Raw genomic sequence first — 27,549 nt, 5'->3', positions numbered from 1 at the left:
CTAGTTATACAACGCATGCCTATATTAGTCACCAAAGGGGCCAACAGAGTCTATACGAAAAAACTTTAGGGAGTTCCCATTGTGGCTCAGTAAATTACGAACCCGACTAGTATCCACGAGGATGCAGGTTCAATCCCTGGCCTCGCTCAGTAGATTAAGTATCCGGCCTTGCCGCCAGCTGTGGTGTAGGTCTGTAGGTCACAGGCACAGTTCAGATCCCACATTGCTGTTGCTGTGGCATAGGCCAGCAGCTGCAGCTCCAAATCAGCCCCTGGCCTGGGAACTTCCATGTGCTGCAAGTGCAGCCCTAAAAAAAAGGGAAAGAGAAAACTCTAGTCCACGCCTTCAGCAAATTAGTCCACAACTTCAGCAAACAAGTTTCAATCTTAATTTATCATAAAACTTTTGCTCCTAGAAGAAACAGCAATGGAGCAAGTATAGAAATAAAGATAACCAAAGGTAAAAGGCCCTTTAAATGAGCTATCTGCTGTTCTTCCAAGCCACCATTTTGCTCAATTTATTTAATGTTAGGCATTTACTGTTACTAGTGCTAGCCCAATCCCCAGAAATATACCAAGCACAAATATACCACATTTCTATTTCATTTGCAACCTCTCAGCAAAATCCATGCTGATTATAAATTTAATGTAATATTTGTAAACAATCAAGGAAATAAGATCAAAGCAATTGCCCATATGTATGGAGTAGCTAATATTCAATACCTGTCATGAAAAATGCAAGCTATAATACACCTACAGTTTCATTCATTATTTGTTCAAAATAAAAAGTTGGAAGTGTAAGGGTTTCGCCTACCTGAGAAAGATCAATGAAATGATTGGCTTCTGCCATCACCTTCACTCGGAAGTTTGTGCCATCATCTGGGCTCAGGGCATAACAGAATACCTGAAAGGCGACACATACGATATTTAATAACCTTGACGCAAACCTTTCCAAAAGGTTTTGAGCGCAACACTTAACGGTGCCAATAAAGCCACCACTGAGGGTTTGTTTGGTTTTATAAATAAATAGTGACTCATGGAAAAATGGGCAAAAGACCTGAATAGACATTTCTCCAAGGAAGATATACAGATGGCCAACAAACACATGAAAACATGCTCAACATCGCTGATTATAAGAGAAATGCAAATCAAAACTACCATGAGATACCACCTCACACCAGTCAGCATGGCCATCATTAATAAATCCACAAATAACAAGTGCTGGAGGGGCTGTGGAGAAAAGGGAACCCTCCTGCACTGCTGGTGGGAATGTCAACTGGTACAGCCACTATGGAGAACAGTTTGGAGATACCTTAGAAATCTATACATAGAACTTCCATATGACCCTGCAATCCCACTCTTGGGCATCTATCCGGACAAAGCTCTACTTAAAAGAGACACGTGCACCCGCATGTTCATTGCAGCACTATTCACAATAGCCAGGACATGGAAACAATCCAAATGTCCATCGACAGATGATTGGATTCGGAAGAGGTGGTATATATACACAATGGAATACTACTCAGCCATAAAAAAGAATGACATCATGCCATTTGCAGCAACATGGATGGAACTAGAGAATCTCATCCTGAGTGAAATGAGCCAGAAAGACAAAGACAAATACCGTATGATATCACTTATAACTGGAATCTAATATCCAGCACAAATGAACATCTCCTCAGAAGAGAAAATCATGGACTTGGAGAAGAGACTTGTGGTTGCCTGATGGGAGGGGGAGGGAGTGGGAGGGATCGGGAGCTTGGGCTTATCAGACACAACCTAGAATAGATATACAAGGAGATCCTGCTGAATAGCATTGAGAACTATGTCTAGATACTCATGTCGCAACAGAAGAAAGGGTGGGGGAAAAAACTGTAACTGCAATGTATACATCTAAGGATGACCTGACCCCCTTGCTGTACAGTGGGAAAATAATAAAAAAAAAAAAAAATAGTGACTCTGGGGGAACACTAGTCTTACCTCAAATTTATCAGGATTGTGCATGCCTGGAATAGACTGCATAAGGTGAGAAGTAGGATGATTCCCAAAGTCAGAACTCACATATCCTACACGTAGTCGACCATCACTGAGCTTCAGGTCTTTTGGATGTTCATATGGTGGTTTATGAAGGACATTAATCTACCAATAGAATTCAACGCTTGTCAGTAAAGTTGAGTCAAGTCAGTAAACATGTAAATATTCAAGGGAAAACCGACTAAAAATATAACACCAAACATGAACCTCACACCTACTGTGAATGGTTTGCCCAGAATACGTGAATACTTAATTCATATAGCCAGTTCAATACAGCCTTAACAATTTATATAACATGCTTTATACTTTGACCTGTTTCTGAGGCCTATGAAACAGCCCAAGCAAATCTAAAACTTGTAGGAGGAAGGAAGGCAGTGTGGACAAAGCATTTCTAAAACCCTGAATTCTAGAAAATTCTGTAGGGAAACATTTTTTTTTTTTAATTACACCGAGGAGTTCCCGTCGTGGCTCAGTGGTTAACAAATCCGACTAGGAACAATGAGGTTGCGAGTGTGATCCCTGGCCTTGCTCAGTGGGTTAGGGATCCGGTGTTGCCATGAGCTGTGGTGTAGGTTGCAGACGCAGCTCGGATCCCCACATTGCTGTGGCTGTGGCGTAGGCCGGTGGCTACAGCTACAATTGGACCCCTAGCCTGGGAACCTCCATATGCTGCAGGAGCGGCCCAAGAAATGGCAAAAAGACAAAAAAAAAAAAAAATTACACCAAGCACTCCACTCTATTCTGCTGAGCAAATTCCCACCTTTGATCAAGCAGTCCTCTAATTCTCAAAGATGAGTATAAATTCCACTTTATTAAAAATTATGATTTTAAAATTAAAGGAAAATACCATCAGCTTACTTTTAGTATTTCAGCTAAGGATTCTATCTTATAGAGCAAAAAGGGTTATAAAAGGGTTATGATCAGGACAGCACACAATGGGAGGGGCTTCTGGACTGGCTCACAAAGTTTTATTTCTCAACTTGGGTGGTGTTCACCTTATAACTCATTAAGCCATACACTTGATTCAAGTAGTTTTCTCTGTGTTTTACAACAAAAAGATTAAAACAAACAAACAAACAAAATTGCACCTTATCCAAGCAGAGGTTCCCATGCCGCTCAGCAATAGCCTTCCTGAAGCCATGAGAAAGAGGATATAGCATACTATGATGAGGATGCACAGAAGGCAACCTATTCTTCTCTAACTGGTCAGCCACAATGCTGACCAACTTCTTCATTCGCTCATCATAGTCTGTCCAATCACAGACAATCTAAAGGAGACAAAAGAAGTTGTTAGCCAGAAAACCTTATTCCAGGACTTAACATTTTCTGTTCTTTCACCTAAAGTCAAGTCAGATAACCTATTAAAGATACACTGTCTCCAGCCAGGCTTGGATTAATATGGTACGTAACAATTAAACAGTGATTATAACCCTAAAAGCCAATTACTGGCCCATTATTCTTTACCTGTAGGCAATGAGCCAAATTGCAATAAGCATCAGGAAAATCAGGTTTAAGCTTCAGAGCAGTGCGATAAGAAGCGATTGCTTCTGGAATATTCCCTGAATCCTGGAAATAAATAAAGTGAGATGGTTAAAATTTTCCCTAAAATTAAACATTAAGTGCTAAGACGCACATATCATGAAGAACTATATATAAGTAACAGCACCTTGTGAATGGAAGCCAGATTGCTGTGGGCATCTGCAAACGCAGGGTTAATCTGAATGGCACGAGTATAACACTGCAAGGCTCCCTGAACATCCTGCATCTCCTTTAGAGTGTTTCCCATATTAGAGTAAGCATCAGCAAAGGTAGGACTGATTCTAAAGGAGAGGACAAAGATTTTATTTACCTAGTACAAAAACCTTTAACCCCTGTAATGTTAATTTAGCCTGCTGGTATTAAAAGCCCCACATACCAAATGCGCCAAATGCCAAAAAAATAAGGCTGTGAGTCACTTACCGAATAGCCTCCTTATAATGCATCAAAGCTTCCTGAAGTTTTCCCTGCTGCTGCAATACACTTGCTAAATTTGAATGGGCAGCAGCAAACTCTGGGAAGACCTATAAAGAGTCAAGATGATAACTAAGGCTTTAAAAAAAATTGCCAAAACAGCAGTAATAACTTACAATAAGAACTTTGCTCAAGTACCTTTATATCGCTATACTTCTCTACCTTCTCTAAGTCTACTCATTCTTCAAAGCCAAATAGTTCAAATTCCCTTTATTTTATACCTCTCCAAGTTTCAAAACTTAATGAGGTAGCCCTCTCCTCATCTTAGTTTATGCTGGTAAGCCCAGCATCTCTCTCTTCAAAACTCCTACCACAACTACCAACCAACATTACAGCCATCAGACACTGAAATTATATACTTACTGGTGATTCCTCCTGAACTATAGCCTACTGCTTAAATTTTTTATGCAGATCTTATCTACTCATAAAAATAACAAACTCAATGTTAAGGATTTTCTTGAATGTTACACAGGACCTCACGCATATCTTAGGTACTCAATTACTCGTTCAACAAATGATTCAGCCACTATTTTTACAAAAAAGGTGGATGACACGGCAAACTTAACTGCTTTCCCTCTACTATCACACAGACAAAATACCCAGCTACACCACCCTCAACATACTTCTAATGCTTTACGATACAAGCGAACTGCCTCTTCAATGTTCCCCTGTTCTCGTTTGATGTTGGCTAGGTTATTCAGAGAGTCTGCATGGGTGGGACACAGTCGAAGAGCTGTATTATAACAATCTTCTGCCTCGGCAACCTAAAAAACAAAACAAACTATTCAAAACCTATACAGAGGAATCACAGAGGTACTGCTGATGTTATTCTTTTTTTTTTAGGGCCGCATGCATGGCACATGGAAGTTCCCAGACCAGGGGTCGAATAGGAGGTACACACCAGATCCCCCACCTACTGAGAGAGGCCAGGGATAGAACCTGAGTCCTCATGGATACTAGTCAGATTCACTTTCGCTGCCCCACAAGTGGAACTCCCTGATGTTATTCTAACAAGTGCTTAGTTAAGCCAAATGGCTGGTAATACTCCAGAAAATGGGTATTTTTGCTATTCTTCCTCTCAACCAAAACTCCAAGGTAAAAGAATTTACCACCTCGATATTTAATGACAATATGTCCAAAAATGACTTTTTTTTAATCCTACCAGGTAACAAAGAAATAGACCGAAAAAAGTCCTTACACTGCCCTTCTCTTTGAGAGCGTTGGCTAGGTTGCAGTAAGCATCAGGGAAATGTGGTTGCAGTTCAATAGCTCGCCTGTAGGTGTCAATTGCCAGATCTATCAGGCCTTGCTCATAGTATACACAAGCCAGGTTGCCGTGTACCACTGCATGATTTGGGCTCAAACTTAGTGCACGAAGGTAAGCTGCCACAGCTCTGTAAATAAAAACACACACACACACACACACAAAATGCAACTAACTTTCAATGGATATTTTGTTCCAATTATTTCATGCTATACTCTATCAAAGTATATCAATTAGTTTCAACTAGTTACAGTTAATTCATGCCATACTAAATCTCAAATCAAAATTGCACCTTTATAAAATGTATCTTTACACTGAAAAAATTTTCTATATCCACATAAGAAATAGACTTTCCTTTGACAATAACAAAAAGTTAAAAGTCAGGATTTACTTAGCTTTCTGAACCAGATCAAAGAAATAATTTAGTCTAAAAGATAACCATTTCAACAGTTCTACAATAAAGGATATCACAACTAAACTCCTAGTGAGAAGGACAGTGCCTTTGTGAAAAGCCAACAATGAAAAGTTGTGCAACAATAAAACTATAATAAAAGGTAACACAGAACACCCAATCAGGGAAAAGAAACATATTAGAAAAAGAAAGTATTTCAGTGAACCACTGTCATAATTTCAGGCCAAACTCTCAAGTGTTGATACAATAAAGACTCCAAATAGAACATTCTCTCACCTGTCAAAAATCCGTGCCTCTTTCAAGACATTTCCTAAATTGATATAAGCATCCAGAAAATTGGGGTCAAGGGTGACAGCCTAAAAATTGCAAGACAGTTACTTAGAGCAAGTTAGGATTTCAGATTAACTTCCCAATCACAATTTTTTATTCTGTGATGATTTGAGACCTCCAATTACATTTTCTAGGATAATTAAATCTTATTTCTTTCTTTTTTAAAACCCAATTTAGTACCTACTCATTATCCACAAATTTCAATGTTATCAAAATAATTTCTCATGTAATATAAGAGCAAAATGTGTCCTAAAGGGAAAAACTTTAAATTGCATCTGCTCCAATTTTATTGAGCTGAATACATCTAATGGTTGGTCATAGTTTATTCTCGATTAATCAGCCTAGCTTGGAGTTCTCGCTGTGGCACAGTGGGTTCAGAATCCAACTGCACTGGCACACATTGTTGTGGAGATACAGGTTCGATCCCCAGTCCAGCGCCATGGGTAGGTTGCAGTTGTGGCTTGGATTTAAATCCCTGGCCCAGGAACTTCCATATGATCATAGGTGCGGCCATAAAAATTTAAAAAAAAAATCAATCTAGCTCTTCTAAAAAAATGGCAGGAAGAAGCAGCAAGCTCTAACTGGAAAAGGAAATATATACCTCAGTAACTACAACTGTATACTCAGACCTTAGTAAGATATGTAATTAAAGCTATATACTCAGTAAGACATTACTACTTCAAGGGGATACTAATGACTAAGTATTTTCATCCAAGTAGTTCTGATGATCTCTTAAAATATGACCATATATATCAACATCAGTAATTCTCAACCCTGGCAGTATATTAGAATTCACCTCCTAAATGGTGCCTGGGCTCCATCACAGACCAGTTAAATCAGACTCTCTGAAAATGGGGACAGGACATTCATATCTTTTACAAGTTTCTCATATGCAACCAAGGAGAACCACTGAGCAACAGAGTAGGTAGGTACTCTTTTAGTGTAATAGATGGAAACCTGAACTGAAATATTGAAAAGGTAAAGGTAATGAGAAACTGAATATATTTAAGACTTATTAAAAACACTTCCTCTTAGATGGCAACTCTGTAATAAAGACAGCATGATGCACTTAACTTACATTGTCTTCAGTGATAGATGTCCACCCCCAAAACTTAACTTTATATTACGGAAAATTTCAAATATATACAAAAGCAAAGATCTATAACAAACCCCCAGATATCTATTATCCAATTTCAACAACTAAAAAAAATCATGTTCAATCCTATTTAACCTATATTCCAACCTAACCTGCCCTCTTTCCAGATCGTTTTGAAGCTAATCCCAGGCATATCACTTCAAAATACTTCAAAATACATTTCAGGGACAATACAAGAATACTTTTCCCTCCCAACATAACCACAATACCAATATTACACCTAAAACAAATGATGGCAACTCCTTAATATCAAATATACATTTAGTGGTCTAATTTCTGATTAACTTTGATTCAGGACCCAAATAAAACCCATACAATTAACATGCCTTTGTGAGGTTTTTTTAATCTTTTAAATTAAAATTTAAATTCAAATCTCCATTTTTATTCCTATAATTTGTTGAAGAAATCACTACCATTGTCCCATATAGCTTCCCTCAGTTTGAAATTACAGATCGCACCCCTATAGTGTCCTTCAACATGTTTAGGTTTAGGAAATAACCTGTCCCATGTATTTCCTATAAATTGGTAGTCAGAACTACGGGCTTAATCAGGCTACTTCACTGGTGAAAATATCTACTTCCACCACAAAGTATAAAATGTCTGATTGTGGCTTTTTTTGCCACTGATAAATGCCCAAACTTATTATTGGTGATTACTCTATCATTCCTTCTTCATTTATTAGCTGGAACACTTACACAAAGAGAAACTTCCCCCATAAACTATTGGGTTACCCTGATATCCAACTCATACAGGCGAGAGAGGAAAACTTTTTAACCAGTTTTCAAAATGAGTTGCTCCTTATCTTCCAAAGATGGCACATGAGGGAGTTCCCATTGTGGCTCAACAGGTTACGAACCCAACTAGTATCCATGAGGATGTGGGTTTGATCCCTGGCCTCACTCAGTGGATTAAGGATCTGGCACTGCTGTGGGCTGTGGTATAGGTCACAGACGTGACTCAGATCACACATTGCTGTGGCTGTGATATAGGCCAGCAGCTGCAGCTCTGATTCAACCCCTAGCCTGGGAAATTCCATATGCTGCATGCATGGCCTTAAAAAGCAAAATAAACAGAAGTTCCCATTGCGGCTCAGCAGAAACAAATCTGACTAGCATCCATGAGGATGCTGGTTCAATCCCTGGCCTTGCTCAGTGGGTCAGGGATCCAGCGTTGTGGTAAGCTGTGGTGTAGGTCACAGACACAGCTCAGATCTGGTGTTGCTATGGCTGTAGTGTAGGCCAGCAGCTGCAGCTCCGATTCAACCCCAGCCTGGGATCTTCCATATGCCGTCGGTTCAATCCTAAAAAAACCAAAAAAAAAAAAAAAAAAAACCCAAAAAAATAAAGACCCACGAATTTCTTTTTAGCATAATTATGCACTCATGAATTGAAATATATTTTCTCAGTTTCAATATATTTCAGTTACTTTTCCTACTGATGCTCAACTCCCATCTTTAGCCAGTGGGAGCCTCTCCCAGTTGCCTTCCAAGTCTTTTTAACATAAATATATCAAAATTTCCTTGCTTTCTAGTATCACACAGTACTCCAGATTAATTCTGTACATTTCCTGTCCCATATCAAATATGACCAGTGTCCATGAAGACTTAGGTTTGATCCCTGGCCTCACTCAGTGGGTTAAGGATCCAGCATTGCTGCGAGATGTGGTGTAGGTCACAGAGGTGGCTCAGATCCCAAGTTGCTGTGGCTGTGGCTTAGGCCAGCAGCTACAGCTCCAATTTGACCCCTCACCTGGGAACTTCCATATGCCGTGGGTGTGGCCCTAAAAAGACAAATAAATAAACAAATCAATCAATTAAATTAAAAAAGAATTTTTTATTACTAAGATACATTTTCAATGCAAATGCTACAATGCTGTCAGAGAAACAAATATATTATGTGACTGGTTAAGTAAAGGCCTATTATTTAGTTCTAGTAGAAACTCCTTGCATACATAAGCACTTCATAAATACTAATTATTAATTTAACGACTAACCTTTTCAAAGTGATGAATTGCAAGCCAAATCTCCCCTTGTGCATTGAAAACACAGCCAAGATTACTCCAAGCTACTGCAAAGTTCGGTTGCGTCTCAATTGCTTTCAAATAACATGCCTTAGGAGGGTTTAATGAAAGAAGATGGGAGGGAAAGGAGGTAAAGGGAAAGGGGAAAATTTGTAAAGGGAAAAAAAAAAAAAGATTGGGGGAGGGGGGAAGAAGGTGATATCATTATTCCTTCTCTGACCAGCCAAAAGTGACCCTGCAGCATAGGCTCGCTTGCGCCAAAACTAATGCGCTGCCACAGCTGGCTGCTCCTGCGCTTGCGCCACCAGAACCCAGGTGCAAACCACCATGTTCAGTTCTGCCAACCAATGACCAACCCTTACACTGGGACTTAACCAGGAAGTCAGCTGCCTTAAGACTCTATGCTAAACTTCTCCTATCCGAACACCTAAGGTTTCCTGCTGTTTTCAAATAGTATCTAGAAGGCGCCACTTAAGGCTAAATCCTTTCCCCACTCCTGCAAGTTTCCCAAAGTGTGTTCTACAACATGTTAATAGGTAACACTGGAAAAAAGGATTTCATGATCAAACACAGTAGGAAAACAAAAAACAGGTTTCTTGACTACAGGACTTCCCTAAGCCTTTAATAGTATACACAGGGTTCCCTGAACTTAGTTGACCATGGAACTCTTCTTTCATTAGACATGTTATGAGAATACTATAAAACACATTTTGGGAAATGCTGCTCTAAATAAATAATAATGTTCCTCGCTAACATCAAAACCATGCTACTGAGGAGGAAAATGTTTTTCTGTCCAGATAGCATAAGGCCAAGCTCTAAGTCACATCCTCACAATGCCCCTGTCTCCCAAGGGGGACTGAAGCTGAAACCTCATATGACAGGATTGCACCTAGGTTGAGGTCCCTGTAATGCGAGCGCAAACATCGCTTGCGCAACCTAACAGCATCGCGCTGCGCAATCGCTGCGAACTGCTGCGCTACATAGAACACCCCTAGACGCAGCAAACGGCCAACCAGATCCATTAATCTACTAGACAGGCCCATAGAGAATAATTGTTTAATGAGATTAGTTGGACTTGAGGTATGTTAAAACCCAATTTTATCCAAAAAGGCTACAGGATAGGACTGAGGGAGCCAGTCAATCAGATTACTCATCTAGTCAACCGTTCACAGGGGCTCATTCGCACGCATTGCGCATTAACGCTGCGCAGCCTTTGCGCTACTGCAGGGTCACAGCGCATCATCAGAAGAGCAGAATGCTGCAATCCAAACAAAGAAGAAAAAAGGAAAAAAATGAACAACAAGAAGAGTTAGAAGCTTTTACTAGTAAATTATCTCTAATAATTTTTAATATCAATTAACTTTTACTTATCTTTGACAGAATTGTGGCTATAGTATAAAACATTCTCTTACATAACTTGCTTGTAAATAAAATTATTTTAAGCTGTTTCTGAAGCCACAAGACAGAAGATTCAGGCATGGAGGCAAATTGTTTTGCTGTGGCAGTTACAAACCCGTTACCATATTTCTCATCATGTGACTTTTCGGTGCGTTCCTTGCTGGAAGAGGAGGAGGTGTGTGTCTGCCCTAGATCCAGGCCTCGAGCTCCCTTCAGCGAGGCACCTTACGCATGGAATAGGAGGTTTCACCCACCTGAAACCTTCTAAATACAATATCAATGGTGAAAAACCAAAAACAAGAGAGAAAATAAAAACAAGATCATTAGTAAAAGTTCAACAAAGCAATTGAAATTCTTTGGATGTCTATTACATATGGGAATGAGGACAGTCTCAAGTCTGTAATATGGGAAACATGCAGAAGGGAGAGGGTTAATCAGGGCTATTTGCATACAGCAGGGATTTTTGCTGGAAGAAAGGCTCTTCGTTTTCTACAAAGACAACTTAATTTTGCTTCCATCTACTAGGAATATGCTGGCTTGAATTTTCAAATGCACTGATTACAAAAGAAATACATTGCATTTCACTCAAGAGTATTTTCTTGATCACTAAGTTCTCACAAAAACAGAATAACATTTTTCAAACTAGGTGTCTCCAGAGCTCTGAAATAAAGAAGTCAGCAACCTAAGGCAGGCGCAATGTCTCAGCCTAAACCGATCTCTAAAGCTGCAGTGAAGTGCAATTCATGTTAGCTGTCCGCTTGGTGGGGTGATAATTAATAGAAGCTTATCAAATATTTGTTCTATAAATTACCAATTAGATTTATCAGCTAAGATTGAAATCAATTACAATTCATTAGCTGGAAACCTACATAAGGTTAATCCAAAGTGTCAGCAGAATTTACGAGCTATGCACTTAAAACTAGTGCCTTTTAACATTAGATGGTGCTGAAAAGCCTTCGCCCTCCCTGGATGAAGCAGTCAAACAGACAGCTACGCTGCGCATACACTCCACGCATTAGCATGCGCGTGGGGCTCAGAGCAACAGGTGGGAGTTTCAGAAGCATTCTGGTTTCTCCCCACTCCTCACCCCTGCAGCGCGGTTGCGTAAGGTGGCTTGTAACAAGACAATTTCATTTATAAATTTAATTTAAAATTATACCAAAAGCTTTAATAACCCAACCTGGTATTCAAATTCATTATTTGGAAACACAGAATGCTAAAAGCCACCTTTCCACTTTGGCAAGTTTTCTTTCGATCAGTCCATTTCCCAAACAAACCAGCTTTGGCCTCTTTTTTTTTTTTTTTTTTTTTTTTAAGGAGGTGGGGCGGGGAGGAATAAAAGAAGGAAGTAAGGAAGAAAAGAAGGTAGACAACTAGGATTGGAAAAGAGGAAAAGGAACTTGGGGAAGGGAGTGGGGACAAGAAGGGGCAGGATGTTCCAATTACTAATTTGCGATCATTTAATAGCCTTTCTTCCATTGTAAAAAGGGTGAGGAAGATGAAGGGAGGAAGGTTAAATAAGAATTTTAAATGCCAGTATTACAGGGTAACATTTGGATGAAATTCTTCTCCACTTACAAGCCACAAAGGACTTAGAAGAGCAGCATTTTCAATGGCACCTGCATCATATAGGAGTCTTGAGCCAAATCACAGGCGCTCTGCTTGTCACCAGCAGGCAAGCCTCAGATTTGAAGGAATGTTATTTATTCCCACATAAGATCATGACGGAGCCCAGTGTTATAAAGATGATCTAGCTCAGCAGAAAGGCTCCAAAATGTTCAGGTTCTTGCTTTACCCCCAGATTTAGAACAGATATGCCAAAGCCTGGCCCTGCTCTAGTCTGAGGCGATTCATGCCGTCAGTTTTCCTCAGTTTCATAGGACTGTTTTGTGAAGATAGCTCAACGAAGAGTTGAAGACTTGGCAAAAAGTACAAGTTTCCATAACACTGCTGTTTAAATGTGTTCTATCAAACACCTACCTTGGCTTCTTCCAAGCGACCCAGGGCTTTGAGCAGGTTCCCCAGGTCACTGCGAACACAGTACAAATCCTAGAAATCCGGAGATACTCCGTCATTAATTATATTCTGCTTTGTCACCCAAAGACATTTTGAAATTACTTTCATGCATCTAGCTCCATTATTTTATTGTCAACTAGAAACACTGCTTGACAAATTTAAGTACAGAATCACGATCCCTCATCCTCAATTTTGAATTCAAAAAAAATTTCAAAAACTCAATTGATAATTAAATCTGACTTGAACTAGCATGAAGTTATTTACAGAATTTATTGATGCCACTTTGTGTGATTACTTATACCTTTTGCTGCAGAAATATAAATGTTTTACTAGAAGGTGCTGCTCCAGACCTACCTGAGAGTTATATGTGGTATTATCATCTTTCTAGAATCCTAAAAATTCTGAATTTTAAGATGCATTTGATCCCATCTGTTTCAGATAAAAGACTATAGGCCTTGTTATCTATAGCTTTTCCTCTCCCCAAATGTCATGTTTAAAAAAAAAAAAAAAAGGCACCAAATATTTGTTCAACTCTTTTGTTTGAGGTTATGATGAACCACTCCTATATCAAAGGTCGAAAATTTTCCATAGTGGAAAAAAGTATTTAGCTGTGATTAGTTATCAGCAAACCCACCCTTAGGCTGCCAGGCATATTTAGAAACCTTGACTTCATTTTCACTCTTAGACAGAAGGATTACCATCCAACCAAAGCTTTAATTCTGACACCTGGCATTAGATTACTCATTAGTATTAAGTGCCATTAGAGTTGAGTGGGCAAATAATGAAAAGCAGTTGACTCTGCTTTTTATTAGCAGCACAATTGTGCTGCTAGTCATCTGACTCACCAGTCCGTCCATCAGTATGAAAGACACGTCAGAACAGTGAGCTTCAATTTTTATTTGTCCTTGTTTGCCTTGTCAGTCAACAAGCAAAGACAATGGCAATAGGGAGTAAGCTTATCATTCCAAACTGTTCCACAAGTGGAAGAGCCTTAAACTAAGTCCTAGAAAGTGAAATGTTGTCAAGTGTGCCAAAGTATCATCTGTATTATTCCATGTGCAACCATATTATGGTTTCCAGAATCAGATGATTAATTTTACCAATAAACAGCTTTTGTAATTATATATTATCATCCATCAGGTGAACCAAAAGTCAGTGAGTCACTGAGCAAAGACAGGCTGCCACAGAACAACCCTATAGTTGGCCATACTAGGTCAGTTCCATGAGCTACCTGATCTGCCTGTCCATGGAGCAATGATTGGTATTTTGGGAAAGAATGGTTGTCTCCCAGTGACCTCAAGCACAAAAGGCTAATACTAATCCTCATAGGTATCATTAATCTTATTATACACTTCTCCTCTAATGAGTGTAAGTACTTTTTAACCCCATTTATACTCTGAGAAGTAATGAATTCTATAATCTTGCTATCTACTTTGTAAGATTTTTTTCCCCCTAAATTTTAAAGGTTACCCTTCTGTTTTGGCAGACCACAACTGAACAATCCAATCTGTTCATACAAACTCCTACTATATCTGATTATTGTGGTTATACATCTTTGGACTTTTACCAATCCCTATGCCTTTTCCTGGGCCATAATAATCACAAGTCTTGCAATAATTCTCCAACAATGACCCTAAGGGGCTATTCCTCTTAGCCAACTGTTGCATAATTTTACCCTCTAGTTTTTATAAACTCTTAGATGGATGGCATCCAAGTCCTGACAGTGTATCTACCTATATTTAGTTGTATCATCTAGATCCATGACAGCATACAAAAATCAAGTTAACACAATGCCCATAGCTAAAAACAGATTATCTCCAAGATTCCCCCATTGCTGTGGCTCTGGTGTGGGCCGGTGGCTACAGCTCTGATTAGACCCCTAGCCTGGGAACCTCCATATGCCACGGGAGTGGCCCTAGAAAAGGAAAAAAAAAATTATCTCCAAGATTACTATAATCAATAAGCAGTTTTAGAAAAAGGTAAAACATATTAAATATGGTAGTGAGGAATTCCTTGGTGACACAGTGGGTTAAGGTTCTGGCATTGTCCCTGCTGCAGCCTGGGTCCCAGGAAATTCTGCAGACCACAGGTGCAGCCAAAAAATAATAAATAAATACACAAATAAATAAATATGTGAAATCCAATTCTCCCACTGGGGATCCAAACCTTTATACACCAACAGCTAATTTCTAGAAAATTCAGGGATACCACTGTTCTCCCCAAAGTTCAAAACGTAAGACTAATCCTGCTTCATTTGTCAAATCGAAACAATGCCTGCTAAGAGAATTGCATTTCTCAAACCCGGTCCATTCTATCCATTCCCAGGTTAGTATCTTTTATGCAAATCTTCATTCAATTCAATAATGTGCCTAGAACTGTAGGGAACTAAATTAATAGAATCCTTATCCTCAAAGGGCTTACAATCTATGTGGAAAACAAAGTACATACATATTAAATAGCCACATAGTGGTAAAGGGTTTCAGGGAAGTAAATGAACTCAAAGGAGACATTTAAGCTGGGCCTTAAAGGATGAGTAGGACTTTGACAAAGGAGGAGGGCGTTGTAGATAAGAGAAAATAGTATGAACAGAGGTAAGGAGATGGAAATGAGTAAGAATTTCCTGTGTAACAACCCCTCTTAAGATACCACCTATTTCCCACCTTTCCTCCTAGAGCCCCCACTCCCACCACATCTATACACACGTGAAATAAAATCAAGTTGATAAAAGCCTACAATAGTCTCAATTGCCTCTCAAATTAAATTCAAACTCCTCAGCCTCTCTATTCTTTCTAAATCTTCCAATTGACTCTCCTCTACTACACTCACTTCTTGTTACTACTTGACTCACCACTTCAGCCAAGAAAGTCTACTTGCTATTTACCTTCCTACAGAATGCTTAGGTTATAAGCATCCACTCAAGAAAATCTTCTGATTAATACTCTCTAACAATAATCATCTGAGGAGCTTACACCTTTTTTCCTTTGTCAGGTTTTGTCTCATATTATAATCCACAACTTCCCCCCAATACATCTCCCCAATTCCTAACAAAGCATTGTACACATAATAAGTACTCAAATTATTTAAATGTGACATTTGCCCAGCAAACTTAAAAAGCAGAGGACAGAGGAACAGAGATACAGTCGCCCCTCTGCAGATGCAGAAACCATAGACACAGAGGGTCAACTGTACCACAGCACTTTATATAAGGGGCCTAGCTCAATTTAACTATATGGGTGAGGCTCGCACGCAACAGTAACAATGTGACAGTAACACTTGATGGTAGATGTCAGTAGCTCTCAGTGCTATACATCCACAATCAAAACAGAAGCAATGTTTCAATAACCTACAGACTCAGAAACTGGGCTCCTTTGAGGAACTCAGGATTATAGTCATTTTACAAAGAACATTTTATACATAATTTCATAAAAGGGATTGCCAGGTATGGGCAACTCTAATGAGTCATCATGTGAAAGATTATCATCTGCAATAGCACCTTCAAATACAATGGACTAAAATTTTAGTGAAATTACTAAATCATCCAATATTACAGAAGACAATTCAGAATGTAAAAACATGACACGGCTCTACATCTTAAAAGTAATTTTTTTTTAAAAAATGTAATTTCTATAATCAAGTCACAAAATAACTTCTAAACTGACATACCATTACCTTAAAAAGACAAAACTAGTCTACCAAGACTACTACATTAACATCTTACTTTTTCACTACCGCAAAACCAAAATAATCTGAGTTTAACTATTTTTCACGGAATGCCAACTACATCTATGATTCAGGCCAGCAATGCGCTGCCAACAAACAAGAGCACAATTTAGGAATACTCAAGATTTCTGTCAGTACTGAACCGACAAAAGCATTTGACAGTTAAGCTTATTAAATCAAGTGAAGACAAGGTATCTTGAAATGAATTAAAACATGCTCACTATGGTATATATTTAGGTGAAATCAAAGCAGTATGCACAATCCCTTTTTCATTCTTACTGGTAAAAATTTACAATTAGGTGCACAAGTGAGCCCTGAGCCTTGGCAAGAACAGGGTCCAAGCCCCTGTGGCAGCATACACAATTTTCTGTAACGAGCACTGCAATAAAAATTACAAAAAGTCACTCAAATTTACATATATATATACATATACATACACACACACACTGAGTATCTCTGAAAGGATACATAAGAAATTAGTTTCATCAGCTACTTCTAAGGATAGCTAGCAGACTTTTCACTGTGTCCATTCAAAAAGCAATAAATAAAATTAAAATTTTTAAACTCTCATAGTAACTGAAACAAAATTTTATTGTTTATAGATATCATGACAAAAAGTGATTTCCGATCTTTGCACAGACTACTAAATTAAGCTTCAGTTTCCTACCTGTAAAATAAGGATTAAGGGACAGCAGAATAGTTTTCAAACTGTGCTTAAGGACTGCCTTGAGGGGTGGGTGCCCTCTGGGCACATCTTCCCCTTTTTATCTTTTACTTCTCCAACGTTTGCTTTCAAGACATTCAGACTCAGGTTTTATCATCCACTTCACCATTACTAGCTCTCTGATCCCACAAGTTATATAACCCATATAAATCCTTTTTTGTTTTTAAGCGGTAAAATCAGAATGAATACTATCTACTTTGAGGGATCATTGTGCCCATTAAGAAAGACCAACATCTGACTGGCACAGTGTCTGAGCACACAGCAAGACTTTCAATAAATGGTACCTATTAGTAGTTAATTATTAACCACTTTCACAGTTGTTGCAAAGCTAAATGCTGGTGTTGAGTAGTTTGGAAACATAATATTAAATCTTTTCTGGATTCCTATAATCCCTTTCTTTATCACTTTCCTCCTAAATTTATGTCTATCTTCTTTCCTTAACTACATCAAAAGTTCTAAGGGCAAGTCTTACTTTTTTTGTGTACCTTTCAGAGACCCTAACACACTGTGAACTTAACATCTGCCAGCTGGGCATCACTTGCTCCCAAGAAAACATCTGCAATTTAGACAAAAAAAAAAAAAAAAAATTAAGGACTAACCAAAAGCCTGGTGTAGATACTATCACCTCTATTCTACCACTTCCAATTATGTTGAAAGAAAAAAAAATGATATTGAACAAATTTGCAGCCTATTTTTCAAGTCACAGATCCACATACTGGCATCTGGCATCTTGTTTTAACTACTGTCTATTACAGATTAAGGCCCTTCATCCACTATTCCTTGAAAACCAATTAACTGTTTGCAAACATGTATCAGAAGTTAGCCAAATTTAATCAGAAAAGCCCAAAGAAACAATGTCACGTGTTCTGCATTTTTACAGGCACTATAAAAATAGTTTCTTGCAATAAAGATAATTTTCATGCTCTCTAATAACTTGCTAGATAAAATGAATTTCTTAAAACATGACGCAGACCTGAGTCAAAGCAATTTCACCCTTTTACGTAGACAAAACATCTCCAAACTCCTTATTCCATGCAAAAACCTATAAACCTATCTTACTGTCCTAAGTATCAAACTACATTTCTTTCTAAGGCTTTTGTGAAGAGAAAACAGTAACCCTTAAAATTATACTCACAGGATTGTACTGAAGAGCAGAGACGTAAGCTTGTACTGCCCCTTCCATGTCGCCTGCTGCTACCAATGCAGCTGCCAGGTTAATATAACCATCGATGAAATCTGGTTTGAGACGCAATGCATGCCGGTAATGCTCAATTGCTTCCTGCAACTGCCCTCTTTCCTTGTACACATTCCCCAAATTTGAATAGGCTTCTGCCAGGAGGGGGTTCTGTTTAATTGCCAGGGTGCTAAAATGGGCAGATCTGGAAAAGGGGAAAGGTGTTGATGCATGGGTATGCATGTTATGGAAAGAAGGTATGGCCCATATGCAACTCAAACAGTTTCTGAAGATCCTGTGCATTGCTCATTATATAGTAATACTTTATCTTTAATTAGCATTACTTAGTAGGACAAATTTTGAAAATCAAAGTTTTTCAGAAGTGGAGGCATTACAGATTTCAAATTGGAATTTCTTTTTTCCTACTAGAGCCTCATTATCAAGCTGCCTCATTATAAACCATGATCATTATTAAGATCAAGAACGAAAATGCTATGTGCATGAGTCCTATTTTCCATTTGCTGATAAGATTCAATGACGCACATCTTTAAATACCTAAGCCAGAATGACAATTTATTAAACGGACAAGTACACAGATTCTTCCCTTTTGATTAATTCAACTGATTAGCGAAAAGTAGCACATCATGACTTAATGATGGCATTTGCAACCTGAACTACATATGCACCTCCAACCACAGCATATACACTATCATCTCTGAGCATTTCTGTTCCTCAAGCTGACACATCTTACAAAGGTGAGACTGGATGCTCAGATGAATACTAAGAATAGTTTATTCCCTGAACAGTTTTTAAAAGCAGCAAACCAATGTAGATGGAAAAATCTAGAAAAGGCCCCTAGTTATACTGATAATATAACCACTACCACAAACGAAGGGAGAAAAACTGGCAGCTGGGCATGTCACAAGTGGGCAAGAGAGCAGATGTGCGTTGGTGGCTCCAGTTGAAACCCAGTACTGGAAAAATTTCAAGTTCAAATATTTAAATATCATCTTTCAAGCTCAGCACCCAGAGGCGGCAATCACCGGCAGGTACCCCCACATCTCCTACCTGTCCAGCCTTCGACACTGGAAGTGTATAGATGAAAGTAATAAAAGCACACCAGTATTGTCTGGCTCTTGTCTCCAGAGCTGCATGCAGTGTCTCTCAGCTGCCTCAAAATCTCCTGCCTGATATTCTCGATGTGCCAACTCAGCTAACCCTTGGAAGGAAAGCATACGTTTCGTTGGTTCTGGAGAATCATCAAAACATTTGAGGGAAGGAGGGGGGAAAACAAAAAGTTAGAAATGCAAACAAAAAAATGTAAAAATATGGTATATTAAACTTAAAGATGAAAACGCTTGAAACTATGTAAAGCACTAGAGTGTTCTGCACGTTACTGATACCCACAAGTTAATATCAGGTGCAGAATTGGCATTTTTTTATCCATTAACTTTCTTTCCCAGACTAGATAGAAATATTTACTCCCAAATGAGATTACATTTTATGACCAAAAAAATACTTTGTGCTTTTAAATTATAAATCAGAAGTAGCATCTAAAGATTCACTAAACATTTCTTATACCATAGTTAACATACAGAAACAAAGTATAAAACATGTGATTTGCAAGGTCACATAGAGTTAATGTCAGAATAACCTACTGGGAAACTTAACACTTTGTCCCTTGTTTTAGGTTGGATTTGTGGGGGATGGGGTACTGGTAACAATCTATCTCTTAACCTGGGTGGGGACAGCAAATGCGTGTTTTACTCTTAAAATTATACTGTTTTTTGTTACTTCACAACTTAATTTTTTAATTATTTTAAGGGCGACACTAGAAACAAACATAAGGGGAAAAAAAACTAAAAGTCAAGGTGCTATTTTTAAAACAGCTGATAAACAAAATGGATTCATCTGTCAAGAGCCAAAATATTAAAGGGGTCATCAAACATTTTAAATAAAGACCCAAGGTTATATTGTTCCTCTACCACCCCCAACTCACACTGAGACCAATTTAGCTAAATCCCACCCACACTGGTTTAACACCAGCATTTTCCAAAAAGCTCTGGTGCTGACTAAAGGATTAAGACATTGCAAACAACCTTGTATAAACCAAGCAGTTACTTAGAACTGCAATGATTTTTTTTTAAAGAATGGGAAAACGATAAAATATAAAACCATTTGATAAAGTGCGACAGGATGAATAATAAATGAAAGCACTTTGCTGTGTGTAAGTGACTTGGTTTAGATACATAAAGATAAGGGGTGTACAGCTAAAGCCCAGAGAGGGAAAACAACAACAAGCTGCCTAAGACTCAATTGTAAATACTTAAAACAATGATACATTACTGGGAATCTGACCACAGCACTTTCCCTAGATAGAGTGGGAAACCATGTACAAATTATATAAAATTCTACCAAGGTCTATGTAACAAGCTCAAATTTGAGCCTAGACCCCCCAATCGTTAGAGCTGAGGAGTGAACTGTATTCTCAGGAAAGCTAAGTAAATTCCCTAAGAGGATGCACAGCCAGCTGACCACTAACATAAGAGAGACCTGCATCCAAATCTAGGGGACGTTATATCTCTAATAGAAACTAAAAAATCACTAGACAAGCCTCTAGAACTTCCGAGCTCCTTATTTTAACACATTACTTTATCAATTTTTCAAAGCCGCTTATCTGCTATTTTAACACTGGAAATGACAACTTCCTCAAATAAAATAACACGTAGAAAAGGGCAAGCTAGTACAGAAGAATCTAGGACAGAATCTTAAATCTTTAAAAATCCCTGAGAGGGAGGGGAACACTAATTATTAATCCCACTACCTACGATCATGGATGAGACACAATTGAAGATTCACTTCTTACTGCACAATGTCCAAAAACAATTAAAAAAAAAAACCCTGACACATCTCAACTGAGGGAACCAACCAAAAAATAATAATAATAATAACCTCGTGGGAAACCTTAGAACCGCAGCCCGGTCCCCCCCCCCCCGCTCCAAATAGCCTCAATATGGAAAGGCAGACGAAGGACACTCCTGTAATTTGGTTGTTTTCTTATTTTTAGTACCAAATGCTCTCGACTAATTGTCTGAAAGGGCAACCGCCTTGCTCTTGTGCAGCTACACTCCAGTTGCTTTACAAACTCTTCAAGCGGGGATGAAAACTTAAAAAAAATACACCCCCTATGAATAAAGAAATACCGGGCTAAAGAATGGGGATGAAAGACCCAGAGGCGGCGGCGGAGGAATACAGGGAGAAAGTAACACAAAGCGAGAATCGGGCGGGCAGGGTGGTCAACGCCAAAGCCCCGGCACCAGGGTGGTTTCTCCCCAAGGGTAGGAAGTGGACCGCAAGGCTGGCAACCTCGCGAAGGAAAGGGTGTGGTTCCCCGCGGGAGGGGAGGGAGGTGGACAGGGTGGGAAATCCAGGCTGGGGGCAGCGGGTGGAATCGGACGATGGCAAAAGGAACCCCTGGAAATTTCCAATCGAAACCGGGGCCGCTCGCTCAACCGAAAGCCCGGCAGAAAGGCGCTGCCCGGCGGGGCACTGCTCAAAAGCCCCTGGGCTCGAGATTACTCGGAGCACACCCAGGAGCCTGGGCTCGTCCTTGGGTGATGCAAAGTGAGGATACGATTACATCGGACCGGCACCCCCGCCCTCGATTGACAGAGGAGCACCAAATTGGGCTAAGGGGAGCAGGGTGGAGGAGGAAGAGGAGGGGGCGGTGAGCTGAATTAAGGGAGAAAACGACTGCCAAGGAGAGTGAAAGGCAGCGAGAAGGACAGGGATTCCAATGCAGTCCATTCCGAGACATTCTAAGCGCGCACGTGTGAAAAGAAGCGTCCCGAGAGAGTAGAAGGCTAGCAAATGTATAGGATTACAAAGCAAGAAAGGAAGCGAAAAGCCAGCAAGCAAGAGGAAATGTTTGAAGAACGGACGACAGCGGAAACCCCGATCAGATGCCGGCAGACGACGAAAAGCTCAGCGATGCCACTGATGTAATGGGGATGGCTAGAGGGAAGGAAGGGAGTGATGAGAGGCAGAGGACGGCGCGAGACCCCAAGGGGGCGTCTGCCAAGGTAGAAGGGACACCGGTACCTGTGCTGTCGGCCACGTTGCCCACGGAAGACGCCATCTGGAGCTTCTTTAGGAAAAGCGAGAAAAGGGTAATTGAGTCCCGCTGCCGCCACTACTGGCAAGAATGTTTCTAGAGGTAGTAGTAAGAGGGCAGCAGCCGTACCAGTGCTTTGGCAGGCTTAAGAGGCGGCAACAGTTACAGGCTTCGAACCTTAAGAACTCTGGTTGGCCATCTACCTCTCACGGTCTTGAAATGGCGGCGACGGCTCCTCGGCCGAAACAACACGGGCCGGAACTACTTTCTGTTACAATCAAGTACCAGCGCGGAAGTAGCGCGGTAACCAGCGCAACCAACAAAATGACTATAATCAAAGTCACTTGCTCCTATGTAACCTTCCGCGCAGGGCCCATTGCGACAAACACGATTGTGTCGAGAGCGCATGCGAGCAACCCTGTCAACCCGACCCGGTTAGGGCACTGTCTGGGGCGGGAGCGTCCAAGTTTTCTACTAGCGGAGCGGAAGGGTAAAAAGAAACGTATACACAGGACGGATACATTTTTGCCGAAGTGGGGAAGTCTAGTCTATTACCGAGCCAGGAATGTAGATTTTTAAGAGATGCCAAAGGCGTCTAGAAAAGTTTCATCAACTTTAGTCGTACGGAAAGGAAGAGTTACAAGGCTGTTGAATCAATTCTAAGTAAATTTAAATGGCTAGATTTCCAAGGCTGACGTTTAAAACGGTGGCAGAGAGGGTTTCAATTTGAATACGTCTTAGTTCTGATTCCAGCCATTGATTTAAACACTTTGATGAAAAAGTTTCACAGGGCCAAATGAACCCAAGAATCTCACGTTTTGGCCATATAGCCCGAAATTTCCAAAACCTTTTGGTATTCAGGATAGTTCTACCCAGAGAATTCCGTAGGGCAAATGCTTCATAACTCAGGGACTCGCTGAGAGTTTGCACTCCAAAGCAGCAGCCATAAAAATGTTAAAGATGATTCATATTCATCAAAATCCACGACTCTCTTCTGAATTGTGATTTCATTTCCACCACATAGCTTTGCAAATCGTTACAAACGGTGATAGCATTTAGCTCAAGGCAGCTCAACAATGATAAATGGATTCATTTGCCATCTACCTAAACCACACATGCAGATTGAAACTAAATTGCCTCTACTTCCTTGAACAAATCAGTTCTATATGATCCTCCTGCAGTTTCAAGTCCACTGTTTAGACATTTTGTCACATTGGTATTAATTTATATCTCTTGTTCCAGAAAGGATTTAAGGTAGCTTGCCACATTCACAAGAAATTATTATAAACCAATGGAGGCAACAAGTTGCATCTCTCAGAGCCTCTTTTATTAATTTAAAAAAAAAGTCCTTGATCTAAGAAAACAAGTCAGTGAATTTCTTCAAAACATTTCTACTACCTAGCCATCTGACCACACTAAAAAAAAAAAAAATCCTCAAATTTTGCTTCAATTCCTTCAAGACAGTTCACAAACTGTTAATTATAGATATGAGCACCGAGGAAATTTGTAGTATTGATCATTTCTTCCATCACATCCATAATTGAAAGTCAGATGCTGTGAAAAAGGCAAAGTTCACTACACAAACTCTCCTAGAAAATGTGCACCAACCTCTTCTCTTAATTTGATTTAACTGGTAAAACCTTTTTCTCCACCGCCCCCACCGCACCCCTCTAACCCCCGCCACTGTAAGTGCTCCATCTGTGGTGAATAAAATCAGCTTTTCAACTTTTAGAACAGACTTCTCAGATTCCACTGGCAGATGTTTAGGCCTTACTGATTAGTGGGTGCTAACTAATTAAGTAAAACTCTTCTTCTTGTTAAATGCCAGGTCAGGTTCCCAACCAGGCAGGCTATACTGTAGTCTAAGTTTCTTTATCCTGAGAAAAGAGTCAAAGGATACTGCTGTGGAAAGCTGGGAGGTGAGGGTCACAGTGACTCAATAAGGAAAAACCCCTGTTGGAGTCTCAAGAACCCCCTCCAGTTACCTTCTAGCAATAGCACCTGGAGAGTTTAGTTTGAAGGACTTACTCATCAGACAAATGCATCTTCTTCAGCCAATCAAGTAACACTTACTAGTCTCTATGTGGCAAGAAACTGTGGGAGACACAAAAATCAGCAAGACAAGATCTTTGCCCTCAAGGAAATCGAAGCTCAGTTAGGTAGACGCTAAAAGCCACTAGAGCATTAAACAGAAGAGTATTATTAAGGTGATGAAATACATGAGTGTCTATAAATATCTGAGGAGAGAACCGTCACTTCAGGCTGGAGGGGGATGACCAAGAAGGCCTGACCTGGGCACGGAAAGGGGTGCTTTTGTGTGTTCTCTTTCGCATTGATTTCTGGAGGGGTTTTTTTTTTTTCTCCCTTTTTGTGCAGCAATTCTAAATTCAGAACTATCTAAAATAAACCAGGTGCTTTTTCCATCCTACTCCCAAACTTTGTCACCCTAATAACACTGCTAACGGTGTATTCGTTTCCGGTTACTGTCTCGCAAATTGCCACAAATTGAGCGGCTTGAAACAGCACATACTTCTCAGCAGTCGCGCCAGCGCGGGGCGAGGGAGCCAGAGACACGCTCTGGCCGCCGCCGCCGCCGCCGCCGTTGCCGCTGGAAAATGGCTCCAAAGGTTCAATGAAGCTGGCAAAATACATAGATGTAGCACCTCAGGCTCTCCAGATGTTTGAGGGTAATATTCCAGAGAGAGCTCGACACCCCCGCCGCCCGGATAAGCTAACCAGTCACAACGAAGAAAATTCGTTGTAAAGCCTTCCGGAAATCTTTGAACCCGAATAAAAGTAAAGAAGAAACTGATTTCATGGTAGCACAGCAACCATCCCTAGCCAGTGAATTTGGAAAGCATGATTCCTTATTTGGTAGCTTCTGTGGTAAAGCTATGGCCAGCTGTGATATCAACAGGGAAGATGAAAAAGGTGGGAAAAAAATAGATCAAAGAGTGAAAGCCTAATGGGTACATTAAAAAGGCGGCTTTCGGCAGAACAAAAGCAGAAAGGCAAGGGGAGCACACCCTCTGGGAGCTCTGCCAGATGAGGATACGTTTTCCTCTCCTCAGCACCAATAGTCTTTAAAGATGTGAGCGCTCAAAGACCAATAAGGTCCACTTCCCTCGGCAATCATCGCTATAGTCCTACCCCTTAGCCTCTCGACCCACAAACTCTGAGGAGGCGTGTATCAAAATGGAGGAAGTAAGATTCAAAACCTTGATTCATTCTTCCAATCCAAGTCCAGCATGGAAGGATGCCTGAAAAGATTTTCACAGTCTTCAGATTGTAACTGTGTACTGAGAACAAAATAACTTATTAAAGATTTCAGACTCTAAGAATGCAGATTTGCATCCTCACCTCGATGAACATGTGCCTGCAGTTATTGGACTTAACACCTCAAGACTGCTTTTGGTATTCTGTGCCTATAGAGGAGGGGATGTATCCTTTGGAAGGATCGCCCAGCTATTGTCTGGACAGTTTTCCCATGGAAGTTTCTGCAGTTCCTTCTCCAGAACTCTTTCTCCATAAACGAAAATCAGGTAGACCGGGACCTAGCTGTTGCCCCCAGAGATCTTTGTGGATCAGTCTTTGCATGGCTTTTTCATCAGCACCATGGGTGTCACACTGCAAAACCCAAGAATGAGTTGTGATGATGTCTCTCCATGCTCACCATTGCTACCTCCAATGCAGAATAATCAAATCCAAAGGAACATTGGTGGACTTCCCGGCACAGGTGTCCATGTGTCTGAAAGTATATGTGCTATCCTTTGAATTTTGATCCTGACTCTGCTCCTGTGGTTGCAAGAGTTTAATGACTCAATGGAAAGTAGTGGTCTTATGATTTCGACAGGCTTTACCGAGGAGCTGAAAAAACTTTCGAAATAAGGCTGGTGCTGGGGGCCAATCACAGGCTGGGAGGCAGAAGGAAATCTAGCAAATGTGCCAGATGGTTCTTTTCTTGTTTCAGCTAGTTCCGATGACCGTTATCTTTTAAGCTCCAGCTTTCACTCCCATGGTAAAACACTTCACACTCGAGCACTCAAATGTTAGGTTTTGCTTTTATGAAGAACCAGATGTGGACGGACAATTTGCTGATCTAATTAAACATTCAACCAGGGACTCTGAAAATGGGGCTTTGTGTTACTCAAGGTCTCCGTTGCCTGGATATGCGATTTACCCTGTCAGACTGACGAATCAAGTATCACGATTCATGCAATACCTGTGCTGTTCCATGTCAGTATATCAAAATAGACTTATTCAAAAACTGCCTTTGCCAAACAAAATGAAGGGTTATTGACAGGAATACTGAAAGATTAGGAAAACCCTACATCTTGCACTTTGGGTTCTAGAAAAAGAGGTTGAGATATAGTTTACAAACTTTCAATGCCGTCAAAATCTTTTGCTGCCACAATTGATTACACAAAGAGTAATCAATTCGTCTAGGGTTGGGGAAGTATTGCCAACTGTCTTGAGTTTGTTTTTGGTTCTTTAAAAAGCAAAGTCTTGAGGTTTTAAAAGTGTGGATTATCTTCCACTGTATGCAGAATAATCACAATGTAAATGATCAAATTCTCCTTAATCTGCACCCCCTCCCAAATTCTCTGCTGCTGGCCATTGCGATTTTTATGCTTTGAGAACCCATTTCGTATGTGTACAACCTGAAGTAAAGTTGAATGAAACTTTGAGAATAAAAATTGTCGTCTATTTGTGAGTTCCCTTTGGTGACTCAGCAGGTTAATGACCCAGCATTTTCACTGCTGTGGCTCAGGTCACTGCTATAGCGCAGGTTCGATTCCTGGCATGGGAACTTCTGCATGCCATGAGCGCGGCCCTCCCCCAAAAAAATTGTGGTCCCTTTAAATGGCCTATTTTCAAAAGATAGCATCAAAGAAATATACCCATGTGATAAAATGCAGAATTTACATATACACTAAAAATGATTTTTAATCTCATACTTTAGAAAGATTTAGAATATGAATCGACATATCTTGGGTAATAAAAGACATTTCTGCAATATGCCTTTTACAACACCCTTTTCTAACTTATTTTTAAGATTGTGCTATTTTTTTTGGCTGTGAAAGTAGAATTTTTCTGTTGCCTTCATTTTCACCTAGTGATTTGTATATATTTTTTTAATGGCCCTACATTAAAAAATCTTCAAGAAATGTAGCCTACC

At 40.0% G+C, this 27,549-nt stretch overlaps 1 protein-coding gene and 1 pseudogene across 6 annotated transcripts in view; one reads left to right on the top strand and one right to left on the bottom strand.

The window, feature by feature from the left end:
- OGT (O-linked N-acetylglucosamine (GlcNAc) transferase) overlaps positions 1–22,655 on the bottom strand; it is a 37,377-nt gene extending 14,722 nt beyond the window's left edge. The window contains exons 1-15 of one of the 6 annotated variants that reach the window (XM_005673713.3): positions 22,500–22,655; positions 22,358–22,403; positions 19,325–19,475; positions 18,218–18,461; positions 12,603–12,671; positions 9,198–9,314; positions 5,996–6,075; positions 5,242–5,437; positions 4,667–4,807; positions 3,993–4,093; positions 3,700–3,853; positions 3,498–3,599; positions 3,122–3,301; positions 1,980–2,138; positions 814–903 (exon numbers count right to left, since the gene is read on the bottom strand). In XM_005673713.3, the coding sequence (XP_005673770.1) occupies positions 814–903; positions 1,980–2,138; positions 3,122–3,301; positions 3,498–3,599; positions 3,700–3,853; positions 3,993–4,093; positions 4,667–4,807; positions 5,242–5,437; positions 5,996–6,075; positions 9,198–9,314; positions 12,603–12,671; positions 18,218–18,461; positions 19,325–19,475; positions 22,358–22,394 (1,821 nt within the window). In that variant the 5' untranslated portion in view covers positions 22,395–22,403; positions 22,500–22,655. 6 annotated transcript variants of the gene reach the window in all.
- On the top strand, positions 25,106–26,682 carry LOC100522844 (annotated as a pseudogene).

Source organism: Sus scrofa, chromosome X (assembly GCF_000003025.6).
Source record: "Sus scrofa isolate TJ Tabasco breed Duroc chromosome X, Sscrofa11.1, whole genome shotgun sequence".
Lineage (NCBI taxonomy): Eukaryota > Metazoa > Chordata > Mammalia > Artiodactyla > Suidae > Sus > Sus scrofa.
The sequence above is the reverse complement of the archived record's forward strand: the minus strand, read 5'-3'. Positions and strand labels throughout refer to the sequence as shown.